Raw genomic sequence first — 25827 nt, 5'->3', positions numbered from 1 at the left:
CCTCCATGTCTCATAAGTTCAGTTCCTGTCTCTGTGTAGTGATGGTTCTGCAGGCCAGCAGGAAGCCTCCTCCCTCTCACCTCCTCCCTCTCTCTCCTCCTCCCTCTCACCTCCTCCCTCTCACCTCCTCCCTCTCTCTCCTCCTCCCTCTCTCTCCTCCTCCCCCTCTCTCTCCTCCTCCCTCTCCCCATCCCTCCATGTCTCATAATTTCAGTTCCTGTCTCTGTGTAGTGATGGTTCTGCAGGCCAGCAGGAAGCCTCCTCCCTCTCTCTCTCTTCCTCCCTCTCCCCCTCCCTCCATGTCTCATAAGTTCAGTTCCTGTCTCTGTGTAGTGATGGTTCTGCAGGCCAGCAGGAAGCCAGCAGAGGTGAATAGCTGTGTTCCACTAGAGATCCAGGACAGGACCAGAGACCAGCCAAACAGGATCTGGACCCCCTCCATATTGACCCCCATCTGCTCAGCCAGACACAGAGCCTCCTGGAAGACTGCAGCAGAGTAGGCCATGTACACACTCACCCCTGTTAGTGAGGACAGAGCTGGAGGGAGGGAGGGAGGGAGGGAGGGAGGGAGGGAGGGAGGGAGGGAGGGAGGGAGGGAGGGAGGGAGGGAGGGAGGGAGGGAGGGAGGGAGGGAGGGAGGGAAATGGGGGAAAGGAGTGTGTTTACTGAAACGGTGTGTTTACTGATAAAATACCAAATGGAGACACAGGGACAAACTGACCACTAGGGAGACACAGGGACATACTGACCACTAGGGAGACACAGGGACAAACTGACCACTAGGGAGACACAGGGACAAACTGACCACTAGGGAGACACAGGGACAAACTGACCACTAGGGAGACACAGGGACAAACTGACCACTAGGGAGACACAGGGACATACTGACCACTAGGGAGACACAGGGACAAACTGACCACTAGGGAGACACAGGGACAAACTGACCACTAGGGAGACACAGGGACAAACTGACCACTAGGGAGACACAGGGACATACTGACCACTAGACACAGGGAGACCACTAGGGAGACACAGGGACATACTGACCACTAGGGAGACACAGGGACATACTGACCACTAGGGAGACACAGGGACAAACTGACCACTAGGGAGACACAGGGACAAACTGACCACTAGGGAGACACAGGGACATACTGACCACTAGGGAGACACAGGGACAAACTGACCACTAGGGAGACACAGGGACAAACTGACCACTAGGGAGACACAGGGACATACTGACCACTAGGGAGACACAGGGACAAACTGACCACTAGGGAGACACAGGGACAAACTGACCACTAGGGAGACACAGGGACATACTGACCACTAGGGAGACACAGGGACATACTGACCACTAGGGAGACACAGGGACAAACTGACCACTAGGGAGACACAGGGACAAACTGACCACTAGGGAGACACAGGGACAAACTGACCACTAGGGAGACACAGGGACATACTGACCACTAGGGAGACACAGGGACATACTGACCACTAGGGAGACACAGGGACAAACTGACCACTAGGGAGACACAGGGACAAACTGACCACTAGGGAGACACAGGGACATACTGACCACTAGGGAGACACAGGGACAAACTGACCACTAGGGAGACACAGGGACAAACTGACCACAGGGACAAACAAACTGACCACTAGGGAGACACAGGGACAAACTGACCACTAGGGAGACACAGGGACAAACTGACCACTAGGGAGACACAGGGACAAACTGACCACTAGGGAGACACAGGGACATACTGACCACTAGGGAGACACAGGGACACACTGACCACTAGGGAGACACAGGGACAAACTGACCACTAGGGAGACACAGGGACAAACTGACCACTAGGGAGACACAGGGACAAACTGACCACTAGGGAGACACAGGGACAAACTGACCACTAGGGAGACACAGGGACAAACTGACCACTAGGGAGACACAGGGACATACTGACCACTAGGGAGACACAGGGACACACTGACCACTAGGGAGACACATACTGACCACTAGGGAGACACAGGGACATACTGACCACTAGGGAGACACAGGGACATACTGACCACTAGGGAGACACAGGGACATACTGACCACTAGGGAGACACAGGGACACACTGACCACTAGGGAGACACAGGGACACACTGACCACTAGGGAGACACAGGGACATACTGACCACTAGGGAGACACAGGGACATACTGACCACTAGGGAGACACAGGGACAAACTGACCACTAGGGAGACACAGGGACACACTGACCACTAGGGAGACACAGGGACATACTGACCACTAGGGAGACACAGGGACATACTGACCACTAGGGAGACACAGGGACAAACTGACCACTAGGGAGACACAGGGACAAACTGACCACTAGGGAGACACAGGGACAAACTGACCACTAGGGAGACACAGGGACAAACTGACCACTAGGGAGACACAGGGACAAACTGACCACTAGGGAGACACAGGGACAAACTGACCACTAGGGAGACACAGGGACAAACTGACCACTAGGGAGACACAGGGACATACTGACCACTAGGGAGACACAGGGACAAACTGACCACTAGGGAGACACAGGGACAAACTGACCACTAGGGAGACACAGGGACAAACTGACCACTAGGGAGACACAGGGACATACTGACCACTAGGGAGACACAGGGACAAACTGACCACTAGGGAGACACAGGGACAAACTGACCACTAGGGAGACACAGGGACATACTGACCACTAGGGAGACACAGGGACAAACTGACCACTAGGGAGACACAGGGACAAACTGACCACTAGGGAGACACAGGGACATACTGACCACTAGGGAGACACAGGGACATACTGACCACTAGGGAGACACAGGGACAAACTGACCACTAGGGAGACACAGGGACAAACTGACCACTAGGGAGACACAGGGACAAACTGACCACTAGGGAGACACAGGGACAAACTGACCACTAGGGAGACACAGGGACATACTGACCACTAGGGAGACACAGGGACATACTGACCACTAGGGAGACACAGGGACAAACTGACCACTAGGGAGACACAGGGACATACTGACCACTAGGGAGACACAGGGACAAACTGACCACTAGGGAGACACAGGGACAAACTGACCACTAGGGAGACACAGGGACAAACTGACCACTAGGGAGACACAGGGACAAACTGACCACTAGGGAGACACAGGGACAAACTGACCACTAGGGAGACACAGGGACAAACTGACCACTAGGGAGACACAGGGACAAACTGACCACTAGGGAGACACAGGGACAAACTGACCACTAGGGAGACACAGGGACAAACTGACCACTAGGGAGACACAGGGACAAACTGACCACTAGGGAGACACAGGGACAAACTGACCACTAGGGAGACACAGGGACATACTGACCACTAGGGAGACACAGGGACAAACTGACCACTAGGGAGACACAGGGACAAACTGACCACTAGGGAGACACAGGGACAAACTGACCACTAGGGAGACACAGGGACAAACTGACCACTAGGGAGACACAGGGACAAACTGACCACTAGGGAGACACAGGGACAAACTGACCACTAGGGAGACACAGGGACATCCTGACCACTAGGGAGACACAGGGACAAACTGACCACTAGGGAGACACAGGGACAAACTGACCACTAGGGAGACACAGGGACATACTGACCACTAGGGAGACACAGGGACATACTGACCACTAGGGAGACACAGGGACAAACTGACCACTAGGGAGACACAGGGACATACTGACCACTAGGGAGACACAGGGACAAACTGACCACTAGGGAGACACAGGGACAAACTGACCACTAGGGAGACACAGGGACAAACTGACCACTAGGGAGACACAGGGACAAACTGACCACTAGGGAGACACAGGGACAAACTGACCACTAGGGAGACACAGGGACAAACTGACCACTAGGGAGACACAGGGACAAACTGACCACTAGGGAGACACAGGGACAAACTGACCACTAGGGAGACACAGGGACAAACTGACCACTAGGGAGACACAGGGACATACTGACCACTAGGGAGACACAGGGACACACTGACCACTAGGGAGACACATACTGACCACTAGGGAGACACAGGGACATACTGACCACTAGGGAGACACAGGGACATACTGACCACTAGGGAGACACAGGGACATACTGACCACTAGGGAGACACAGGGACACACTGACCACTAGGGAGACACAGGGACACACTGACCACTAGGGAGACACAGGGACATACTGACCACTAGGGAGACACAGGGACATACTGACCACTAGGGAGACACAGGGACAAACTGACCACTAGGGAGACACAGGGACACACTGACCACTAGGGAGACACAGGGACATACTGACCACTAGGGAGACACAGGGACATACTGACCACTAGGGAGACACAGGGACAAACTGACCACTAGGGAGACACAGGGACAAACTGACCACTAGGGAGACACAGGGACAAACTGACCACTAGGGAGACACAGGGACAAACTGACGACTAGGGAGACACAGGGACAAACTGACCACTAGGGAGACACAGGGACAAACTGACCACTAGGGAGACACAGGGACAAACTGACCACTAGGGAGACACAGGGACATACTGACCACTAGGGAGACACAGGGACAAACTGACCACTAGGGAGACACAGGGACAAACTGACCACTAGGGAGACACAGGGACAAACTGACCACTAGGGAGACACAGGGACAAACTGACCACTAGGGAGACACAGGGACAAACTGACCACTAGGGAGACACAGGGACAAACTGACCACTAGGGAGACACAGGGACATCCTGACCACTAGGGAGACACAGGGACAAACTGACCACTAGGGAGACACAGGGACAAACTGACCACTAGGGAGACACAGGGACATACTGACCACTAGGGAGACACAGGGACATACTGACCACTAGGGAGACACAGGGACAAACTGACCACTAGGGAGACACAGGGACATACTGACCACTAGGGAGACACAGGGACAAACTGACCACTAGGGAGACACAGGGACAAACTGACCACTAGGGAGACACAGGGACAAACTGACCACTAGGGAGACACAGGGACAAACTGACCACTAGGGAGACACAGGGACAAACTGACCACTAGGGAGACACAGGGACAAACTGACCACTAGGGAGACACAGGGACAAACTGACCACTAGGGAGACACAGGGACAAACTGACCACTAGGGAGACACAGGGACATACTGACCACTAGGGAGACACAGGGACAAACTGACCACTAGGGAGACACAGGGACAAACTGACCACTAGGGAGACACAGGGACAAACTGACCACTAGGGAGACACAGGGACAAACTGACCACTAGGGAGACACAGGGACAAACTGACCACTAGGGAGACACAGGGACAAACTGACCACTAGGGAGACACAGGGACATCCTGACCACTAGGGAGACACAGGGACACACTGACCACTAGGGAGACACAGGGACAAACTGACCACTAGGGAGACACAGGGACAAACTGACCACTAGGGAGACACAGGGACAAACTGACCACTAGGGAGACACAGGGACAAACTGACCACTAGGGAGACACAGGGACAAACTGACCACTAGGGAGACACAGGGACATACTGACCACTAGGGAGACACAGGGACACACTGACCACTAGGGAGACACATACTGACCACTAGGGAGACACAGGGACATACTGACCACTAGGGAGACACAGGGACATACTGACCACTAGGGAGACACAGGGACATACTGACCACTAGGGAGACACAGGGACACACTGACCACTAGGGAGACACAGGGACACACTGACCACTAGGGAGACACAGGGACATACTGACCACTAGGGAGACACAGGGACATACTGACCACTAGGGAGACACAGGGACAAACTGACCACTAGGGAGACACAGGGACACACTGACCACTAGGGAGACACAGGGACATACTGACCACTAGGGAGACACAGGGACATACTGACCACTAGGGAGACACAGGGACATACTGACCACTAGGGAGACACAGGGACATACTGACCACTAGGGAGACACAGGGACATACTGACCACTAGGGAGACACAGGGACATCCTGACCACTAGGGAGACACAGGGACATACTGACCACTAGGGAGACACAGGGACATACTGACCACTAGGGAGACACAGGGACATACTGACCACTAGGGAGACACAGGGACATACTGACCACTAGGGAGACACAGGGACATACTGACCACTAGGGAGACACAGGGACAAACTGACCACTAGGGAGACACAGGGACATACTGACCACTAGGGAGACACAGGGACATACTGACCACTAGGGAGACACAGGGACATACTGACCACTAGGGAGACACAGGGACAAACTGACCACTAGGGAGACACAGGGACATACTGACCACTAGGGAGACACAGGGACAAACTGACCACTAGGGAGACACAGGGACAAACTGACCACTAGGGAGACACAGGGACATACTGACCACTAGGGAGACACAGGGACATACTGACCACTAGGGAGACACAGGGACAAACTGACCACTAGGGAGACACAGGGACATACTGACCACTAGGGAGACACAGGGACATACTGACCACTAGGGAGACACAGGGACATACTGACCACTAGGGAGACACAGGGACAAACTGACCACTAGGGAGACACAGGGACATACTGACCACTAGGGAGACACAGGGACACACTGACCACTAGGGAGACACATACTGACCACTAGGGAGACACAGGGACATACTGACCACTAGGGAGACACAGGGACATCCTGACCACTAGGGAGACACAGGGACAAACTGACCACTAGGGAGACACAGGGACATACTGACCACTAGGGAGACACAGGGACATACTGACCACTAGGGAGACACAGGGACAAACTGACCACAAGGGAGACACAGGGACATACTGACCACTAGGGAGACACAGGGACAAACTGACCACTAGGGAGACACAGGGACAAACTGACCACTAGGGAGACACAGGGACATACTGACCACTAGGGAGACACAGGGACATACTGACCACTAGGGAGACACAGGGACAAACTGACCACTAGGGAGACACAGGGACATACTGACCACTAGGGAGACACAGGGACACACTGACCACTAGGGAGACACAGGGACACACTGACCACTAGGGAGACACAGGGACAAACTGACCACTAGGGAGACACATACTGACCACTAGGGAGACACAGGGACATACTGACCACTAGGGAGACACATACTGACCACTAGGCAGACACAGGTGCATATTGACCACTAGGGAGACACAGGGACAAACTGACCACTAGGGAGACACAGGGACATACTGACCACTAGGGAGACACATACTGACCACTAGGGAGACACAGGGACAAACTGACCACTAGGGAGACACAGGGACATCCTCAGGTGGAAGGTAGCCTAGTGGTTAGAGTGTAGAGGCAGCAGGTAGCCTAGTGGTTAGAGTGTAGAGGCTGCAGGTAGCCTAGTGGTTAGAGTGTTGGGTGGCAGGTAGCCTAGTGGTTAGAGTGTTGGGTGGCAGGTAGCCTAGTGGTTAGAGTGTAGAGGTGGCAGGAAGCGTAGTGGTTAGAGTGTTGGGTGGCAGGTAGCCTAGTGGTTAGAGTGTAGAGGTGGCAGGTAGCCTAGTGGTTAGAGTGTAGAGGCAGCAGGTAGCCTAGTGGTTAGAGTGTAGAGGCTGCAGGTAGCCTAGTGGTTAGAGTGTAGAGGCAGCAGGTAGCCTAGTGGTTAGAGTGTAGAGGTGGCAGGGTAGCCTAGTGGTTAGAGTGTAGAGGTGGCAGGAAGCCTAGTGGATAGAGTGTAGAGGTGGCAGGTAGCCTAGTGGTTAGAGTGTAAAGGTGGCAGGTAGCCTAGTGGTTAGAGTGTAGAGGTGGCAGGGTAGCCTAGTGGTTAGAGTGTAAAGGTGGCAGGTAGCCTAGTGGTTAGAGTGTAAAGGTGGCAGGTAGCCTAGTGGTTAGAGTGTTGGGTGGCAGGTAGCCTAGTGGTTAGAGTGTAGAGGTGGCAGGTAGCCTAGTGGTTAGAGTGTAGAGGTGGCAGGTAGCCTAGTGGTTAGAGTGTAGAGGCAGCAGGTAGCCTAGTGGTTAAAGTGTAGAGGCTGCAGGTAGCCTAGTGGTTAGAGTGTAGAGGTGGCAGGTAGCCTAATGGTTAGAGTGTAGAGGCAGCAGGTAGCCTAGTGGTTAGAGTGTAGAGGTGGCAGGTAGCCTAATGGTTAGAGTGTAGAGGTGGCAGGTAGCCTAGTGGTTAGAGTGTAGAGGTGGCAGGTGGCCTAGTGGTTAGAGTGTAGAGGCAGCAGGTAGCCTAATGGTTAGAGTGTAGAGGCAGCAGGTAGCCTAGTGGTTAGAGTGTAGAGGCAGCAGGTAGCCTAGTGGTTAGAGTGTAGAGGTGGCAGGTAGCCTAGTGGTTAGAGTGTAGAGGTGGCAGGTAGCCTAGTGGTTAGAGTGTAGAGGTGGCAGGTAGCCTAGTGGTTAGAGTGTTGGGTGGCAGGTAGCCTAGTGGTTAGAGTGTAGAGGTGGCAGGTGGCCTAGTGGTTAGAGTGTAGAGGCAGCAGGTAGCCTAATGGTTAGAGTGAAGAGGTGGCAGGGTAGCCTAGTGGTTAGAGTGTAGAGGTGGCAGCGTAGCCTAGTGGTTAGAGTGTAGAGGTGGCAGGGTAGCCTAGTGGTTAGAGTGTAGAGGTGGCAGGGTAGCCTAGTGGTTAGAGTGTAGAGGCAGCAGGTAGCCTAGTGGTTCGAGTCAAGAGGTGGCAGGGTAGCCTAGTGGTTAGAGTGTAGAGGTGGCAGGGTAGTCTAGTGGTTAGAGTGTAGAGGTGGCAGGGTAGCCTAGTGGTTCGAGTCAAGAGGTGGCAGGGTAGTCTAGTGGTTAGAGTGTAGAGGTGGCAGGGTAGCCTAGTGGTTAGAGTGTAGAGTTGGCAGGGTAGCATAGTGGTTAGAGTGTAGAGGCAGCAGGTAGCCTAGTGGTTCGAGTCAAGAGGTTGCAGGGTAGCCTAGTGGTTAGAGTGTAGAGGTGGCAGGGTAGTCTAGTGGTTAGAGTGTAGAGGTGGCAGGGTAGCCTAGTGGTTCGAGTCAAGAGGTGGCAGGGTAGTCTAGTGGTTAGAGTGTAGAGGTGGCAGGGTAGCCTAGTGGTTAGAGTGTAGAGTTGGCAGGGTAGCCTAGTGGTTAGAGTGTAGAGGTGGCAGGTAGCCTAGTGGTTAGAGTGTAGAGGTGGCATGGTAGCCTAGTGGTTAGAGTGTAGAGGTGGCAGGGTAGCATTAGTAGGTAAGCTCTGGAGGTAAGGGTGTAGGTTATAGGTGTAGGGTATAGGGTTTAGGGTATAGGGTATAGGGTGTAGGGTATAGGGTATAGGGTATAGGGTATAGGGTATAGGGTATAGGGTATAGGGTATAAAGTATAGGGTATAGAGTGTCGGTATAGGGTGTTGGTGTAGGGTGTAGGGTATAGGGTATAGAGTTTAAGGTATAGAGTATAGGGTGTAGAGTTTAAGGCATAGGGTGTAGAGATGAAGGTATAGGGTGTAGAATGTTGGGTATAGGGTATAGGGAATAGGGTATAGGGTATAGAATTTAAGGTATAGGGTATAAAGTATAGGGTATATGTTGTAGAGTATAAGGAATAGGGTATAAGGTATAGGGTATAAGGCATAGGGTATAGGGTATAGGGTATAGGGTATAAGGCATAGGGTATAGGGTAAAGGGTATAAGGTGTAGGGTATAGGGTATAGGGTATATGGTGTAGGGTATAAGGTGTAGGGTATAGGGTATAAGGCGTAGGGTATAAGGTGTAGGGTGTAGGGTGTAGAGTGTAGGGTATAGGGTGTAGGGTATAAGGTATAGTGTATAAAGTATCTTGTATAAGGTAAAGGGTATAAGGCATAGGGTATAAAGTATCTTGTATAGGGTATAGGGTGTAGGGTATAAGGTATAGGGTATAGGGTATACGGTGTAGGGTATAGGGTATAAGGTATCTTGTATAGGGTGTAGGGTATAAGGTATCTTGTATAGGGTATAGGGTGTAGCGTATAAGGTATAGGGTGTAAGGTATAGGGTATAGGGTGCTTACCTCCCAGTAGTAACAGTACACCAGTCATCAGCAGTAGTAGGTAAGCTCTGGCCAGCAGGCCGATGAACCCCATCAGTCCCCCAACAACCATGATGATCATGCTGAGAGGAAGCAACACCATGAATGTCCCGTGCATATCTGAGAGAGGGGAGGGAGGGAGGAGAGGAGAGAGAGAGAGAGAGAGAGAGAGAGAGAGAGAGAGAGAGAGAGAGAGAGAGAGAGAGAGAGAGAGAGAGAGAGAGAGAGAGAGAGAGAGAGGGAGAGAGGGAGAGAGGGAGAGCATGAGAGAGAGAGCGTGAGAGAGAGAGGGAGAGAGAGAGAGAGAGAGAGAGAGAGAGAGAGGGGAGAGAGGGAGAGAGGGAGAGCATGAGAGAGAGAGCGTGAGAGAGAGAGGGAGGGAGAGAGGGAGGGAGAGAGGGAGGGAGAGAGAGAGAGAGGGAGAGAGAGAGAGGTTGAGAGAGATAGCTTGAGAGAGAGAGAGAGAGAGAGAGAGAGAGAGAGAGAGAGAGAGAGAGAGAGAGAGAGAGAGAGAGAGAGAGAGAGAGAGAGAGAGAGAGAGAGAGAGAGAGAGAGAAGAGAGAGGTTGAGCGAGAGAGAGAGGATGAGTGAGAGAGAGAGAGAGAGAGAGAGAGAGAGAGAGAGAGAGAGAGAGAGAGAGAGAGAGAGAGAGAGAGAGAGAGAGAGAGAGAGAGAGAGAGAGAGAGAGAGAGGAGGGAGAGAAGGAAGCGATTCCCGGACCTTCCATAACAAAGCCATCCCCTACAGAGAGATGAACCTGGAGAAGAGTCCCCTAAGCAAGCTGGCCCTGGGGCTCTGTTCACAAACACAAATATACACCACAGAGCCCCAGGACAGCAGCACAATTAGACCCGACCAAATCATGAGAAAACAAAAAGATAATTACTTGACTCATTGGAAAGAATGAACAAAAAAAACAGAGCAAACTAGAATGCTATTTGGCCCTAAACAGAGAGTACACAGTGGCAGAATACCTGACCACTGTGACTGGCCCTACACAGAGAGTACACAGTGGCAGAATACCTGACCACTGTGACTGGCCCTACACAGAGAGTACACAGTGGCAGAATACCTGACCACTGTGACTGGCCCTACACAGAGAGTACACAGCGGCAGAATACCTGACCACTGTGACTGGCCCTACACAGAGAGTACACAGCGGCAGAATACCTGACCACTGTGACTGACCCTACACAGAGAGTACACAGCGGCAGAATACCTGACCACTGTGACTGGCCCTACACAGAGAGTACACAGCGGCAGAATACCTGACCACTGTGACTGGCCCTACACAGAGAGTACACAGCGGCAGAATACCTGACCACTGTGACTGGCCCTACACAGAGAGTACACAGTGGCAGAATACCTGACCACTGTGACTGGCCCTACACAGAGAGTACACAGTGGCAGAATACCTGACCACTGTGACTGACCCAAACTTAAGGAAAGCTTTGACTATGTACAGACTCAGTGAGCACAGCCTTGCTACTGAGAAAGGCTGCCGTAGGCAGACATGATGAGGTGGAAACTGAGCTGCACTTCCTAACCTCCTGTCCAATGTATGAAAACTTTAGAGACACATTATTGAAGGGAGACTTGATGACACACGCTCACAGGCATGCCGAATCTCCTTCCCTCCTTCCTCTCTGTCTGTCTATCCCCAAGGGCTTTACACAAATTAACATCTATTCTGTCTCATTCTGACAATGTCACTACCCAGACACACACACACACACACAGCAGGGATGCTTATCTGTCCCAGTACCGTGGGGTCTAATCTCATCTAGAAACCTGGGCTTGTGTTGCTGTGGTTATGTTTGTTTGATTAGATACTGATTAATTCTACAGTACCTGTTTGTGTTTCTGAGGTCAAATCATTGTCTGTGTAACTACGTGTGTGGGAGTATGAGTGTGTGTGTACTGTATCATTACTAACGATTAACTGGACTCAATCAACCCCCGTCTGTTGCTCACCTCTCTGTGTCTCTCTCTCTCTGTGTCTCTCTCTCTCTGTGTCTCTCTCTCTCTGTCTCTCTCTCTCTCTGTGTCTCTCTCTCTCTGTGTCTCTGTGTCTCTCTTTCTCTGTGTCTCTCTCTCTCTGTGTCTCTCTCTCTCTGTGTCTCTGTGTCTCTCTCTCTCTGTGTCTCTGTGTCTCTCTCTCTCTCTCTCTCTCTCTCTCTCTCTCTCTCTCTCTCTCTCTCTCTCTCTCTCTCTCTCTCTCTCTCTCTCTCTCTCTCTCTCTCTCTCTCTCCCATGGGGACAGCCAAATAAACCCTTTAGGTTGTAGATAACACCTTGCTTTCTAAGTATCATTTGCATGCCTTGTAGATCAGCGAGCAATAATTATAAAGTCATTTCATCCACTTTACATCGATTGTAAACCCCACAGTCCACCCTCCCCTTTCAGCCCACAGTCCACACTTCCCTTTCAGCCCACAGTCCACCCTTCCCTTTCAGCCCCCTCCCCTTTCAGCCCACAGTCCACCCTCCCCTTTCAGCCTACAGTCCACCCTCCCTCTTCAGCCTACAGTCCACCCTCCCTCTTCATAGTAGTGATGTTACTGCTGAGGGTTCCTGAAGTAGTGATGTTACTGCTGAGGGTTCCTGAAGTAGTGATGTTACTGCTGAGGGTTCCTGAAGTAGTGATGTTACTGCTGAGGGTTCCTGAAGTAGTGATGTTACAGCTGAGGGACCCTGAAGTAGTGATGTTACAGCTGAGGGTTCCTGAAGTAGTGATGTTACTGCTGAGGGTTCCTGAAGTAGTGATGTTACTGCTGAGGGACTCTGAAGTAGTGATGTTACTGCTGAGGGACCCTGAAGTAGTGATGTTACAGCTGAGGTGATGTTAAGGCTGAGGGACCCTGAAGTAGTGATGTTACTGCTGAGGGTTCCTGAAGTAGTGATGTTACTGCTGAGGGACTCTGAAGTAGTGATGTTACAGCTGAGGGTTCCTGAAGTAGTGATGTTACTGCTGAGGGGCCCTGAAGTAGTGATGTTACTGCTGAGGGGCCCTGAAGTAGTGATGTTACAGCTGAGGGGCCCTGAAGTAGTGATGTTACTGCTGAGGGTTCCTGAAGTAGTGATGTTACTGCTGAGGGTTCCTGAAGTAGTGATGTTACAGCTGAGGGGCCCTGAAGTAGTGATGTTACTGCTGAGGGTTCCTGAAGTAGTGATGTTACTGCTGAGGGACTCTGAAGTAGTGATGTTACAGCTGAGGGACCCTGAAGTAGTGATGTTACTGCTGAGGGGCCCTGAAGTAGTGACGTTACGTGTTAAATACTGCAGTTCCCGGAGGCGTTGAAATCTCCAAGCAGCGAACTTCAAAAGCAGTATTCCGATGCGTGTATCACTTTATCACAATTACGTCGTCAACGATGTCCGAAGCTTCGTTTGAGCACGTTCTTTTTCAAACCATGTGTTGCAACAACAACAAAAATGTGAGATCCAACTGATTTCCTACAGGTTCCGGTGCTTTCTTTGATGACGTTGCTTTCAAACATCGACCTTTTACTGGTTATCGTACTTATCCACCTAGTTAGGGTTTTGCACATGTAATTACACCTGACTGGTAGCTAAGCAGGTAGAGCAGCTAACTGTGGAACATTCAAGAACGTTTGGGTGTGAGGTTGAATCCCATTGAAGGCACACTATTTAGAAAATAGTTATGTGAAACTACACTGCACTGTTCAAATAATGTGTTGTGTTTAGTATAAGCTTCAGTCTAAATCATCCTAAATAATGTGTTGTGTTTAGTATAAGCTTCAGTCTAAATCATCCTAAATAATGTGTTGTGTTAGTGGTCCTTCTGTAGCTCAGTTGGTAGAGCATGGCGCTTGTAATGCCAGGGTAGTGGGTTCGATTCCCGGGACCACCCATACGTAGAATGTATGCACACATGACTGTAAGTCGCTTTGGATAAAAGCGTCTGCTAAATGGCATATATTATTATTATTATATTATCGTATAAGCTTCAGTCTAAATCATCCTAAATAATGTGTTGTGTTTAGTATAAGCTTCAGTCTAAATCATCCTAAATAATGTGTTGTATTTAGTATAAGCTTCAGTCTAAATCATCCTAAATAATGTGTTGTATTTAGTATAAGCTTCAGTCTAAATCATCTAAATAATGTGTTGTATTTAGTATAAGCTTCAGTCTAAATCATCCTAAATAATGTGTTGTATTTAGTATAAGCTTCAGTCTAAATCATCCTAAATAATGTGTTGTATTTAGTATAAGCTTCAGTCTAAATCATCCTAAATAATGTGTTGTATTTAGTATAAGCTTCAGTCTAAATCATCCTAAATAATGTGTTGTATTTAGTATAAGCTTCAGTCTAAATCATCCTAAATAATGTGTTGTATTTAGTATAAGCTTCAGTCTAAATCATCCTAAATAATGTGTTGTATTTAGTATAAGCTTCAGTCTAAATCATCCTAAATAATGTGTTGTATTTAGTATAAGCTTCAGTCTAAATCATCCTAAATAATGTGTTGTATTTAGTATAAGCTTCAGTCTAAATCATCCTAAATAATGTGTTGTATTTAGTATAAGCTTCAGTCTAAATCATCCTAAATAATGTGTTGTATTTAGTATAAGCTTCAGTCTAAATCATCCTAAATAATGTGTTGTATTTAGTATAAGCTTCAGTCTAAATCATCCTAAATAATGTGTTGTATTTAGTATAAGCTTCAGTCTAAATCATCCTAAATAATGTGTTGTATTTAGTATAAGCTTCAGTCTAAATCATCCTAAATAATGTGTTGTATTTAGTATAAGCTTCAGTCTAAATCATCCTAAATAATGTGTTGTATTTAGTATAAGCTTCAGTCTAAATCATCCTAAATAATGTGTTGTATTTAGTATAAGCTTCAGTCTAAATCATCCTAAATAATGTGTTGTATTTAGTATAAGCTTCAGTCTAAATCATCCTAAATAATGTGTTGTGTTTAGTATAAGCTTCAGTCTAAATCATCCTAAATAATGTGTTGTGTTTAGTATAAGCTTCAGTCTAAATCATCCTAAATAATGTGTTGTATTTAGTATAAGCTTCAGTCTAAATCATCCTAAATAATGTGTTGTATTTAGTATAAGCTTCAGTCTAAATCATCCTAAATAATGTGTTGTATTTAGTATAAGCTTCAGTCTAAATCATCCTAAATAATGTGTTGTATTTAGTATAAGCTTCAGTCTAAATCATCCTAAATAATGTGTTGTATTTAGTATAAGCTTCAGTCTAAATCATCCTAAATAATGTGTTGTGTTTAGTATAAGCTTCAGTCTAAATCATCCTAAATAATGTGTTGTGTTTAGTATAAGCTTCAGTCTAAATCATCCTAAATAATGTGTTGTGTTTAGTATAAGCTTCAGTCTAAATCATCCTAAATAATGTGTTGTGTTTAGTATAAGCTTCAGTCTAAATCATCCTAAATAATGTGTTGTGTTTAGTATAAGCTTCAGTCTAAATCATCCTAAATAATGTGTTGTGTTTAGTATAAGCTTCAGTCTAAATCATCCTAAATAATGTGTTGTGTTTAGTATAAGCTTCAGTCTAAATCATCCTAAATAATGTGTTGTGTTTAGTATAAGCTTCAGTCTAAATCATCCTAAATAATGTGTTGTGTTTAGTATAAGCTTCAGTCTAAATCATCCTAAATAATGTGTTGTATTTAGTATAAGCTTCAGTCTAAATCATCCTAAATAATGTGTTGTGTTTAGTATAAGCTTCAGTCTAAATCATCCTAAATAATGTGTTGTATTTAGTATAAGCTTCAGTCTAACAGTTTTTAACCATCGCTAGGACCCATTTCTCATCACTCTTTCATAACTCTTTGCACAACAGCAGTCTATGTGGACTAAAACTGCGGATCTTCTTTCATTGTTTTGGCACAAAATGCATTCAATGACTACATCTTTCAAATGTCGTGAATTATTTTTTCACTCAGACACAACCACCACCAGAACTCTATGTACCTACAGGCCAATTTGCACGGTATCATACTCTTTTCAAAACTTTTCAAAACATAATAAGACAGCAATTTACTACGTTTCTACTTTAATGCCGTAGTGAATTATATTCCAAATCTAAAAAATGAAATACTATCAAAACAATTAGACCAACCACATCCATCTGACTCCCATTGTAGCTGAACACCCAGGTGTTGGTCTTTCAATGTCATTACCATCTATACAAAAGGAGACATCTTAGGAATAATGCTGTACTGTAATATAAACATGGACCCAGCCAGAGATAGAGAAGTGGCTGGGAGAGGGAGAGGAGTGGCTGGGAGAGGAAGAAGAGTGGCTGGGAGAGGAAGAAGAGTGGCTGGGAGAGGAAGAAGAGTGGTTGACAGAGGAAGAAGAGTGGCTGGGAGAGGAAGAAGAGTGGCTGACAGAGGAAGAAGAGTGGCTGGGAGAGGAAGAAGAGTGGCTGGGAGAGGAAGAAGAGTGGCTGACAGAGGAAGAAGAGTGGCTGACAGAGGAAGAAGAGTGGCTGACAGAGGAAGAAGAGTGGCTGACAGAGGAAGAAGAGTGGCTGGGAGAGGAAGAAGAGTGGCTGGGAGAGGAAGAAGAGTGGCTGGGAGAGGAAGAAGAGTGGCTGACAGAGGAAGAAGAGTGGCTGACAGAGGAAGAAGAGTGGCTGACAAAGGAAGAAGAGTGGCTGGGAGAGGAAGAAGAGTGGCTGGGAGAGGAAGAAGAGTGGCTGACAGAGGAAGAAGAGTGGCTGGGAGAGGAAGAAGGGTACGTATACGTGGTGGAAGAAGACTGAGAGGAAGATCAAGAGCTGTAGTCTCAGATGAGATTAGGGCTGATATTATTGATCCTGTAATAAATCATGGTCTATCAATGAGAGAGGCTGGTCTGAGAGTGCAGACAAATCTGCAACGCTCAACAGTGGCATCTATTGTGAGACATTTCCGGCAAAACACCAGGTAAGATGTGCATTCTGCATCTGACTGAACTGTACATTACAGAAGTCAATTGAGCCTCCAAACCCGCTTGTGTCTGATTGTTTTAGTATTTCTGCTGAGGTCCCAACGGTTACCTCCCACAGGAAGGAGAGGTAGGACTTCCACTGCTGTGCAGGAAACTACAATCGTTGATAAGGTCATCAGTAACGATGGCATAAAACTCACAGAAGATTCAGGACAGAGTGTTTGGGCAGACAACATTACATTTGGAAATATTCACAACGTAACCAGAACAACTATCTTTCTAGAGTCCTGAAACAACATCAAGTCAGGATGAAGCAGTTGTACACTGTCCCCTTTGAGAGGAACTCTGATTGAGTCAAGCAACTCAGGAACCACTATGTCCAGGTAAGATGACTATAAAATACAGAACTGGTTTTGAACAAAACCAAAACAGGGCAGAGGCACACGATGGCATATTGTTTAGGTATGATGTAAACTACCGTCATAGCCTAACTCTTATGTTGCCTTGGGGATTTATTTTAGAGAGTCATGGAGATTGAAACCAGGCAATCACCCCACATATTCATCTTTGTGGACGAGGCTGGTTTCAACTTGGCCAGAACACGACGGCGGGGAAGGAATGTGATTGGGGAAGAAGAGTCACAGTGGATGTCCCGGGCCAGATGGGTGGATGTCCCGGGCCAGAGGGGTGCCAACATCACAATCCTCTGTTGGATTGCTGTTACACAAACCACTAATTGGGCCATACAACACCGAGCGTCTCCGTACATTCCTGGAGGACCTCTATGAAAGGATTGGGCCGTACAACACCGAGCGTCTCCGTACATTCCTGGAGGACCTCTACGAAAGGGTTGGGCCATACAACACCGAGCGTCTCCGTACATTCCTGGAGGACCTCTACGAAAGGGTTGGGCCATACAACACCGAGCGTCTCCGTACATTCCTGGAGGACCTCTACGAAAGGATTGGGCCGTACACAACACAGAGCGTCTCCGTACATTCCTGGAGGACCTCTACGAAAGGGTTGGGCCGTACAACACCGAGCGTCTCCGTACATTCCTGGAGGACCTCTACGAAAGGGTTGGGCCATACAACACCGAGCGTCTCCGTACATTCCTGGAGGACCTCTATGAAAGGATTGGGCCATACAACACTGAGCGTCTCCGTACATTCCTGGAGGACCTCTATGAAAGGATTGGGCCGTACAACACCGAGCGTCTCCTTACATTCCTGGAGGACCTCTATGAAAGGATTGGGCCGTACAACACCGAGCGTCTCCTTACATTCCTGGAGGACCTCTATGAAAGGATTGGGCCGTACAACACCGAGCGTCTCCTTACATTCCTGGAGGACCTCTATGAAAGGATTGGGCCGTACAACACCGAGCGTCTCCGTACATTCCTGGAGGACCTCTATGAAAGGGTTGGGCCGTACAACACCGAGCGTCTCCGTACATTCCTGGAGGACCTCTATGAAAGGATTGGGCCGTACAACACCGAGCGTCTCCTTACATTCCTTATCGACCTCTATGAAAGGATTGGGCCGTACAACACCGAGCGTCTCCTTACATTCCTGGAGGACCTCTATGAAAGGGTTGGGCCGTACAACACCGAGCATCTCCTTACATTCCTGGAGGACCTCTATGAAAGGATTGGGCCGTACAACACCGAGCGTCTCCTTACATTCCTTATCGACCTCTATGAAAGGATTGGGCCGTACAACACCGAGCGTCTCCAAACATTCCTGGAGGACCTCTATGAAAGGATTGGGCCGTACAACACCGAGCGTCTCCGTACATTCCTGGAGGACCTCTATGAAAGGGTTGGGCCGTACAACACCGAGCGTCTCCGTACATTCCTGGAGGACCTCTATGAAAGGATTGGGCCGTACAACACCGAGCGTCTCCGTACATTCCTGGAGGACCTCTATGAAAGGATTGGGCCGTACAACACCGAGCGTCTCCTTACATTCCTTATCGACCTCTATGAAAGGATTGGGCCGTACAACACCGAGCGTCTCCTTACATTCCTGGAGGACCTCTATGAAAGGGTTGGGCCGTACAACACCGAGCATCTCCTTACATTCCTGGAGGACCTCTATGAAAGGATTGGGCCGTACAACACCGAGCGTCTCCGTACATTCCTGGAGGACCTCTATGAAAGGGTTGGGCCGTACAACACCGAGCGTCTCCGTACATTCCTGGAGGACCTCTATGAAAGGATTGGGCCGTACAACACCGAGCGTCTCCGTACATTCCTTATCGACCTCTATGGGAGGGTTGTACCAGGTGAGGAAAGGGTCACAGTGAGGCGAAATCGGCCAAAGTTTTTAATTGTATGGAACAATGTGGCATTTCACCAGTCCCGTGCAGTCACAGGGCGGTATCCAGTCACAGGGCGGTATGCAGTCACAGAGCGGTATGCAGTCACAGAGCGGTATTCAGTCACAGAGCGGTATGCAGTCACAGAGTGGTATGCAGTCACAGAGCGGTATCCAGTCACAGAGCGGTATGCAGTCACAGAGCGGTATGCAGTCACAGGGCGGTATGCAGTCACAGGGCGGTATGCAGTCACAGGGCGGTATGAAGTCACAGGGAGGTATGCAGTCACAGGGCGGTATGAAGTCACAGAGCGGTATTCAGTCACAGGGCGGTATGCAGTCACAGGGCGGTATGCAGTCACAGGGCGGTATGCAGTCACAGAGCGGTATCCAGTCACAGAGCGGTATGCAGTCACAGGGAGGTATGCAGTCACAGAGCGGTATGCAGTCACAGGGCGGTATGAAGTCACAGGGCGGTATGAAGTCACAGGGAGGTATGCAGTCACAGAGCGGTATGAAGTCACAGGGCGGTATGCAGTCACAGGGCGGTATGCAGTCACAGGGCGGTATGCAGTCACAGGGCGGTATTCAGTCACAGGGCGGTATGCAGTCACAGAGTGGTATGCAGTCACAGGGCGGTATGAAGTCACAGGGCGGTATGCAGTCACAGGGCGGTATGCAGTCACAGAGCGGTATGCAGTCACAGAGCGGTATGCAGTCACAGGGCGGTATGAAGTCACAGGGCGGTATGAAGTCACAGGGCGGTATGCAGTCACAGGGCGGTATGCAGTCACAGAGCGGTATTCAGTCACAGAGCGGTATGCAGTCACAGGGAGGTATGCAGTCACAGGGCGGTATGCAGCCCATCCCAGGACGGTGTCACTTTTCCTCACGGAGCTGGAAGGTGAATGACCACCATCCACATGATCAAACCTATTAGGGCATTTAGCATCCTGTCTGATTTGTTCCTGTAACATAAACTGCAGTGAATTATAAACAGTAGAGAGGTTTCATTCTTGTTTGGAAAAGACATTTGACAAAAGAAAACATCGTTGTTAGTGGTGTTTAGGTCGGTGTTTTATTGAGTGACAACGTGTGCTTGTTGGGGACAATCTTTGCCCGTGTGATGGAAGAATGTGCTGTTTTATTGAGTGACAACGTGTGCTTGTTGGGGGACAATCTTTGCCCGTGTGATGGAAGAATGTGCTGTTTTATTGAGTGACAACGTGTGCTTGCTGGGGGACAATCTTTGCCCGGAAGAATGTGCTGATTTGAGACGTGTGTGAAGAGTTTTGGTAGTTTTAGTGCATTTATGGATGTGAAATGAACTGCTGTGCCAAGCTGAAAGTCGGGTAGGAGAACAGTGTGAAGAGTTTTGAAAAAGTGACCTAAGTTTTGGGAAATGGGTCCGAGCGATTGTAAAAAAAACTTTAAAAAAAAAACTGTAATCATTCTAAATAATACCATAGATTCTGTTTTACAACCATAGTAAAGTTGAAGGTAACAAGGGAAGAGGGATGTAAAATGTGACTCTGCCATTTCCAACAGACTGTAGGCTAAAGACAACCATTTACCACTCTGCACCACAGAGTTAGGATGAATGACAAAAACAACTCTTGATTATCACACGCTGCTATTTGCTGCTGACTCGCAGACGCCCCTAATGTGCATCGGGGACGGATAACGAACCTCTGAAATAGCAAAGCTATTTGAATGGAAATACTTCAGGAAGCTTGATTTCCTCCACAACCACCCTGGAGAGATAATTGAGAACCATTGATTGAGACATCATTTCTCAATAGACACAAGACCAAACAATATGTGGAGTCTTTCACAAGAGACACCATCACTGGAAACACATGGAAATGGCATCACACCACAGATCAGACCGACTGGAATGACGTCACACCACAGATCAGACCGGCTGGAATGATATCACACCACAGATCAGACCTACTGGAATGACATCACACCACAGATCAGACCGACTGGAATGTCATCACACCACAGATCAGACCGACTGGAATGTCATCACACCACAGATCAGACCGACTGGAATGACATCACACCACAGATCAGACCGACTGGAATGACATCACACCACAGATCAGACCGACTGGAATGACATGTAATGACATCACACCACAGATCAGACTGACTGGAATGACGTCACACCACAGATCAGACCTACTGGAATGACGTCACACCACAGATCAGACCGACTGGAATGACGTCACACCACAGATCAGACCGACTGGAATGACGTCACACCACAGATCAGACCTACTGGAATGACGTCACACCACAGATCAGACCGACTGGAATGACGTCACACCACAGATCAGACCGACTGGAATGACGTCACACCACAGATCAGACCGACTGGAATGACGTCACACCACAGATCAGACCGACTGGAATGACATCACACCACAGATCAGACCTACTGGAATGACATGTAATGACATCACACCACAGATCAGACCGACTGGAATGACATCACACCACAGATCAGACCGACTGGAATGACATGTAATGACATCACACCACAGATCAGACCGACTGGAATGACATCACACCACAGATCAGACCTACTGGAATGACATGTAATGACATCACACCACAGATCAGACCTACTGGAATGACATGTAATGACATCACACCACAGATCAGACCGACTGGAATGTCATCACACCACAGATCAGACTGACTGGAATGACATCACACCACAGATCAGACCGACTGGAATGACATCACACCACAGATCAGACCGACTGGAATGACGTCACACCACAGATCAGACCTACTGGAATGACATCACACCACAGATCAGACCGACTGGAATGACATCACACCACAGATCAGACCGACTGGAATGACATCACACCACAGATCAGACCGACTGGAATGACATCACACCACACCGCCTTCACTCATAAAACCATCACATTTTTTTGCACCAATATGTTTACATCCCTGTTAGTGAGCATTTCTCCTTTACCAAAATAATCAATCTACCTTACAGGTGTGGCATATCAAGAAGTTGATTAAACATAATCACAGGTGCACCTTGTGCTGGGGGAAATAAACGGCCACTCTAAAATGTGCAGTTTTGTCACACAACACAATGCCACTGATGTCTCAAGTTTTGAGGGAGCGTGAAATTGGCATGCTGAATGTAGAAATGTCCACCAGAGCCGTTTTAGAGAATTTGGCACTACGTCCAAAGTATAGATATAGGGTATAGGATGTAGGATATAGGGTGCTTACCTGCCAGTAGTAGCAGTACACCAGTTATCAGAAGTAGTAGGTAAGCTCTGGTGGTAAGAGTGTATAGGGTATAAGGTATAGGGTATAGGATGTAGGGTATAGGGTGCTTACCTGCCAGTAGTAGCAGTACACCAGTTATCAGAAGTAGTAGGTAAGCTCTGGTGGTACGAGTGTATAGGGTATAAGGTATAGGGTATAGGATGTAGGGTATAGGGTGCTTACCTGCCAGTAGTAGCAGTACACCAGTTATCAGAAGTAGTAAAATGTGTGTGTGTGTGTGTGTGTGTGTGTGTGTGTGTGTGTGTGTGTGTGTGTGTGTGTGTGTGTGTGTGTGTGTGTGTGTGTGTGTGTGTGTGTGTGTGTGTGTGTGTGTGTGTGTGTGTGTGTGTGTGTGTGAGTGGTGGTGAGTGAGTGAGTGAGTGGTGGTGGTGGTGGTGGTGGTGAGTGGTGGTGGTGAGTGGTGGTGGTGAGTGAGTGAGTGAGTGAGTGAGTGGTGAGTGGTGGTGGTGGTGGTGGTGGTGAGTGAGTGAGTGAGTGAGTGAGTGAGTGGTGGTGAGTGGTGAGTGAGTGGTGAGTGGTGAGTGAGTGAGTGAGTGAGTGAGTGGTGGTGAGTGGTGAGTGAGTGGTGGTGAGTGGTGGTGGTGGTGGTGGAGTGAGTGGTGGTGAGTGGTGGTGAGTGAGTGGTGAGTGGTGGTGGTGGTGAGTGAGTGAGTGAGTGAGTGAGTGGTGGTGGTGGTGGTGGTGGTGGTGAGTGAGTGGTGAGTGGTGAGTGAGTGAGTGGTGAGTGAGTGAGTGAGTGAGTGAGTGAGTGGTGAGTGAGTGAGTGAGTGAGTGAGTGAGTGAGTGGTGGTGGTGGTGAGTGAGTGAGTGAGTGAGTGAGTGAGTGAGTGAGTGAGTGAGTGAGTGAGTGAGAGAGAGAGAGAGACTTGTACCCCAACTGAAATTGTCCAAGAATTTCATTTGGGAATTGTCCAATTCCATTTGGGCTAGCAAGTTAAATGATATGTAATGAGGTGATGTACAACATGATTAGATGTTGCGTGCAATTTCAATGTTGTTTGCTTGAGATAATCACACAGCTCACTGAGTCCATGTTGCTTGATACAGGTGTTTTCTACCTCACAGAACTCCCACTCAGCATACTAGCTCCCACTCAGCATACTAGCTTCCACTCAGCATACTAGCTTCCACTCAGCATACTAGCTTCCACTCAGCATACTAGCTTCCACTCAGCATACTAGCTCCCACTCAGCATACTAGCTTCCACTCAGCATACTAGCTCCCTGCCCTCCCACTCAGCATACTAGCTCCCTGCCCTCCCACTCAGCATACTAGCTCCCTGCCCTCCCACTCAGCATACTAGCTCCCCACCCACTCAGCATACTAGCTCCCCGCCCACTCAGCATACTAGCTCCCCACCCACACAGCATACTAACTCCCCACCCACTCAGCATACTAGCTCCACGCCCACTCAGCATACTAGCTCCCCCTCCCACTCAGCATACTAGCTCCCTGCCCTCCCACTCAGCATACTAGCTCCCTGCCCTCCCACTCAGCATACTAGCTCCCTGCCCTCCCACTCAGCATACTAGCTCCCCACCCACTCAGCATACTAGCTCCCCGCCCACTCAGCATACTAGCTCCCCACCCACTCAGCATACTAGCTCCCCACCCACTCAGCATACTAGCTCCCCGCCCACTCAGCATACTAGCTCCCCGCCCACTCAGCATACTAGCTCCCCTCCCACTCAGCATACTAGCTCCCCACTCACTCAGCATACTAGCTCCCCGCCCACTCAGCATACTAGCTCCCCGCCCACTCAGCATACTAGCTCCCCGCCCACTCAGCATACTAGCTCCCTGCCCACTCAGCATACTAGCTCCCCGCCCACTCAGCATACTAGCTCCCCTCCCGTCCCACTCAGCATACTAGCTCCCCGCCCAGTCAGCATACTAGCTCCCCTCCCGTCCCACTCAGCATACTAGCTACCCGCCCACTCAGCATACTAGCTCCCCTCCCACTCAGCATACTAGCTCCCCGCCCACTCAGCATACTAGCTCCCTGCCCACTCAGCATACTAGCTCCCCGCCCACTCAGCATACTAGCTCCCCTCCCGTCCCACTCAGCATACTAGCTCCCCGCCCAGTCAGCATACTAGCTCCCCTCCCGTCCCACTCAGCATACTAGCTACCCGCCCACTCAGCATACTAGCTCCCCGCCCACTCAGCATACTAGCTCCCCACCCACTCAGCATACTAGCTCCCCACCCACTCAGCATACTAGCTCCCCACCCACTCAGCATACTAGCTCCCCGCCCACTCAGCATACTAGCTCCCTGCCCTCCCACTCAGCATACTAGCTCCCTGCCCTCCCACTCAGCATACTAGCTCCCTGCCCTCCCACTCAGCATACTAGCTCCCCACCCACTCAGCATACTAGCTCCCCGCCCACTCAGCATACTAGCTCCCCACCCACACAGCATACTAACTCCCCACCCACTCAGCATACTAGCTCCACGCCCACTCAGCATACTAGCTCCCCGCCCACTCAGCATACTAGCTCCCTGCCCTCCCACTCAGCATACTAGCTCCCTGCCCTCCCACTCAGCATACTAGCTCCCTGCCCTCCCACTCAGCATACTAGCTCCCCACCCACTCAGCATACTAGCTCCCCGCCCACTCAGCATACTAGCTCCCCACCCACTCAGCATACTAGCTCCCCACCCACTCAGCATACTAGCTCCCCGCCCACTCAGCATACTAGCTCCCCGCCCACTCAGCATACTAGCTCCCCGCCCACTGAGCATACTAGCTCCCCACTCACTCAGCATACTAGCTCCCCGCCCACTCAGCATACTAGCTCCCCGCCCACTCAGCATACTAGCTCCCCGCCCACTCAGCATACTAGCTCCCTGCCCACTCAGCATACTAGCTCCCCGCCCACTCAGCATACTAGCTCCCCTCCCGTCCCACTCAGCATACTAGCTCCCCGCCCAGTCAGCATACTAGCTCCCCTCCCGTCCCACTCAGCATACTAGCTACCCGCCCACTCAGCATACTAGCTCCCCTCCCACTCAGCATACTAGCTCCCCGCCCACTCAGCATACTAGCTCCCTGCCCACTCAGCATACTAGCTCCCCGCCCACTCAGCATACTAGCTCCCTCCCGTCCCACTCAGCATACTAGCTC

The 25827-nt window shown here is 49.6% G+C and overlaps 1 protein-coding gene across 1 annotated transcript in view; it reads right to left on the bottom strand.

Annotated features, from left to right (window-relative positions):
- Positions 1 to 304: 304 nt before the first annotated feature.
- Positions 305 to 25827, bottom strand: part of LOC124019826 (transmembrane protein 114-like) — a 48138-nt gene continuing 22615 nt past the window's right edge. The window contains exons 3-4 of the mRNA XM_046335260.1: positions 10099 to 10236; positions 305 to 537 (exon numbers count right to left, since the gene is read on the bottom strand). Of these exons, the coding sequence (XP_046191216.1) occupies positions 305 to 537; positions 10099 to 10236 (371 nt within the window). The remainder of the gene's footprint in view (positions 538 to 10098; positions 10237 to 25827) is intronic.

Source organism: Oncorhynchus gorbuscha, unplaced genomic scaffold, assembly GCF_021184085.1.
Source record: "Oncorhynchus gorbuscha isolate QuinsamMale2020 ecotype Even-year unplaced genomic scaffold, OgorEven_v1.0 Un_scaffold_691, whole genome shotgun sequence".
NCBI classification, from domain to species: domain Eukaryota; kingdom Metazoa; phylum Chordata; class Actinopteri; order Salmoniformes; family Salmonidae; genus Oncorhynchus; species Oncorhynchus gorbuscha.
This window is presented reverse-complemented; position numbering and strand designations above follow the sequence as displayed.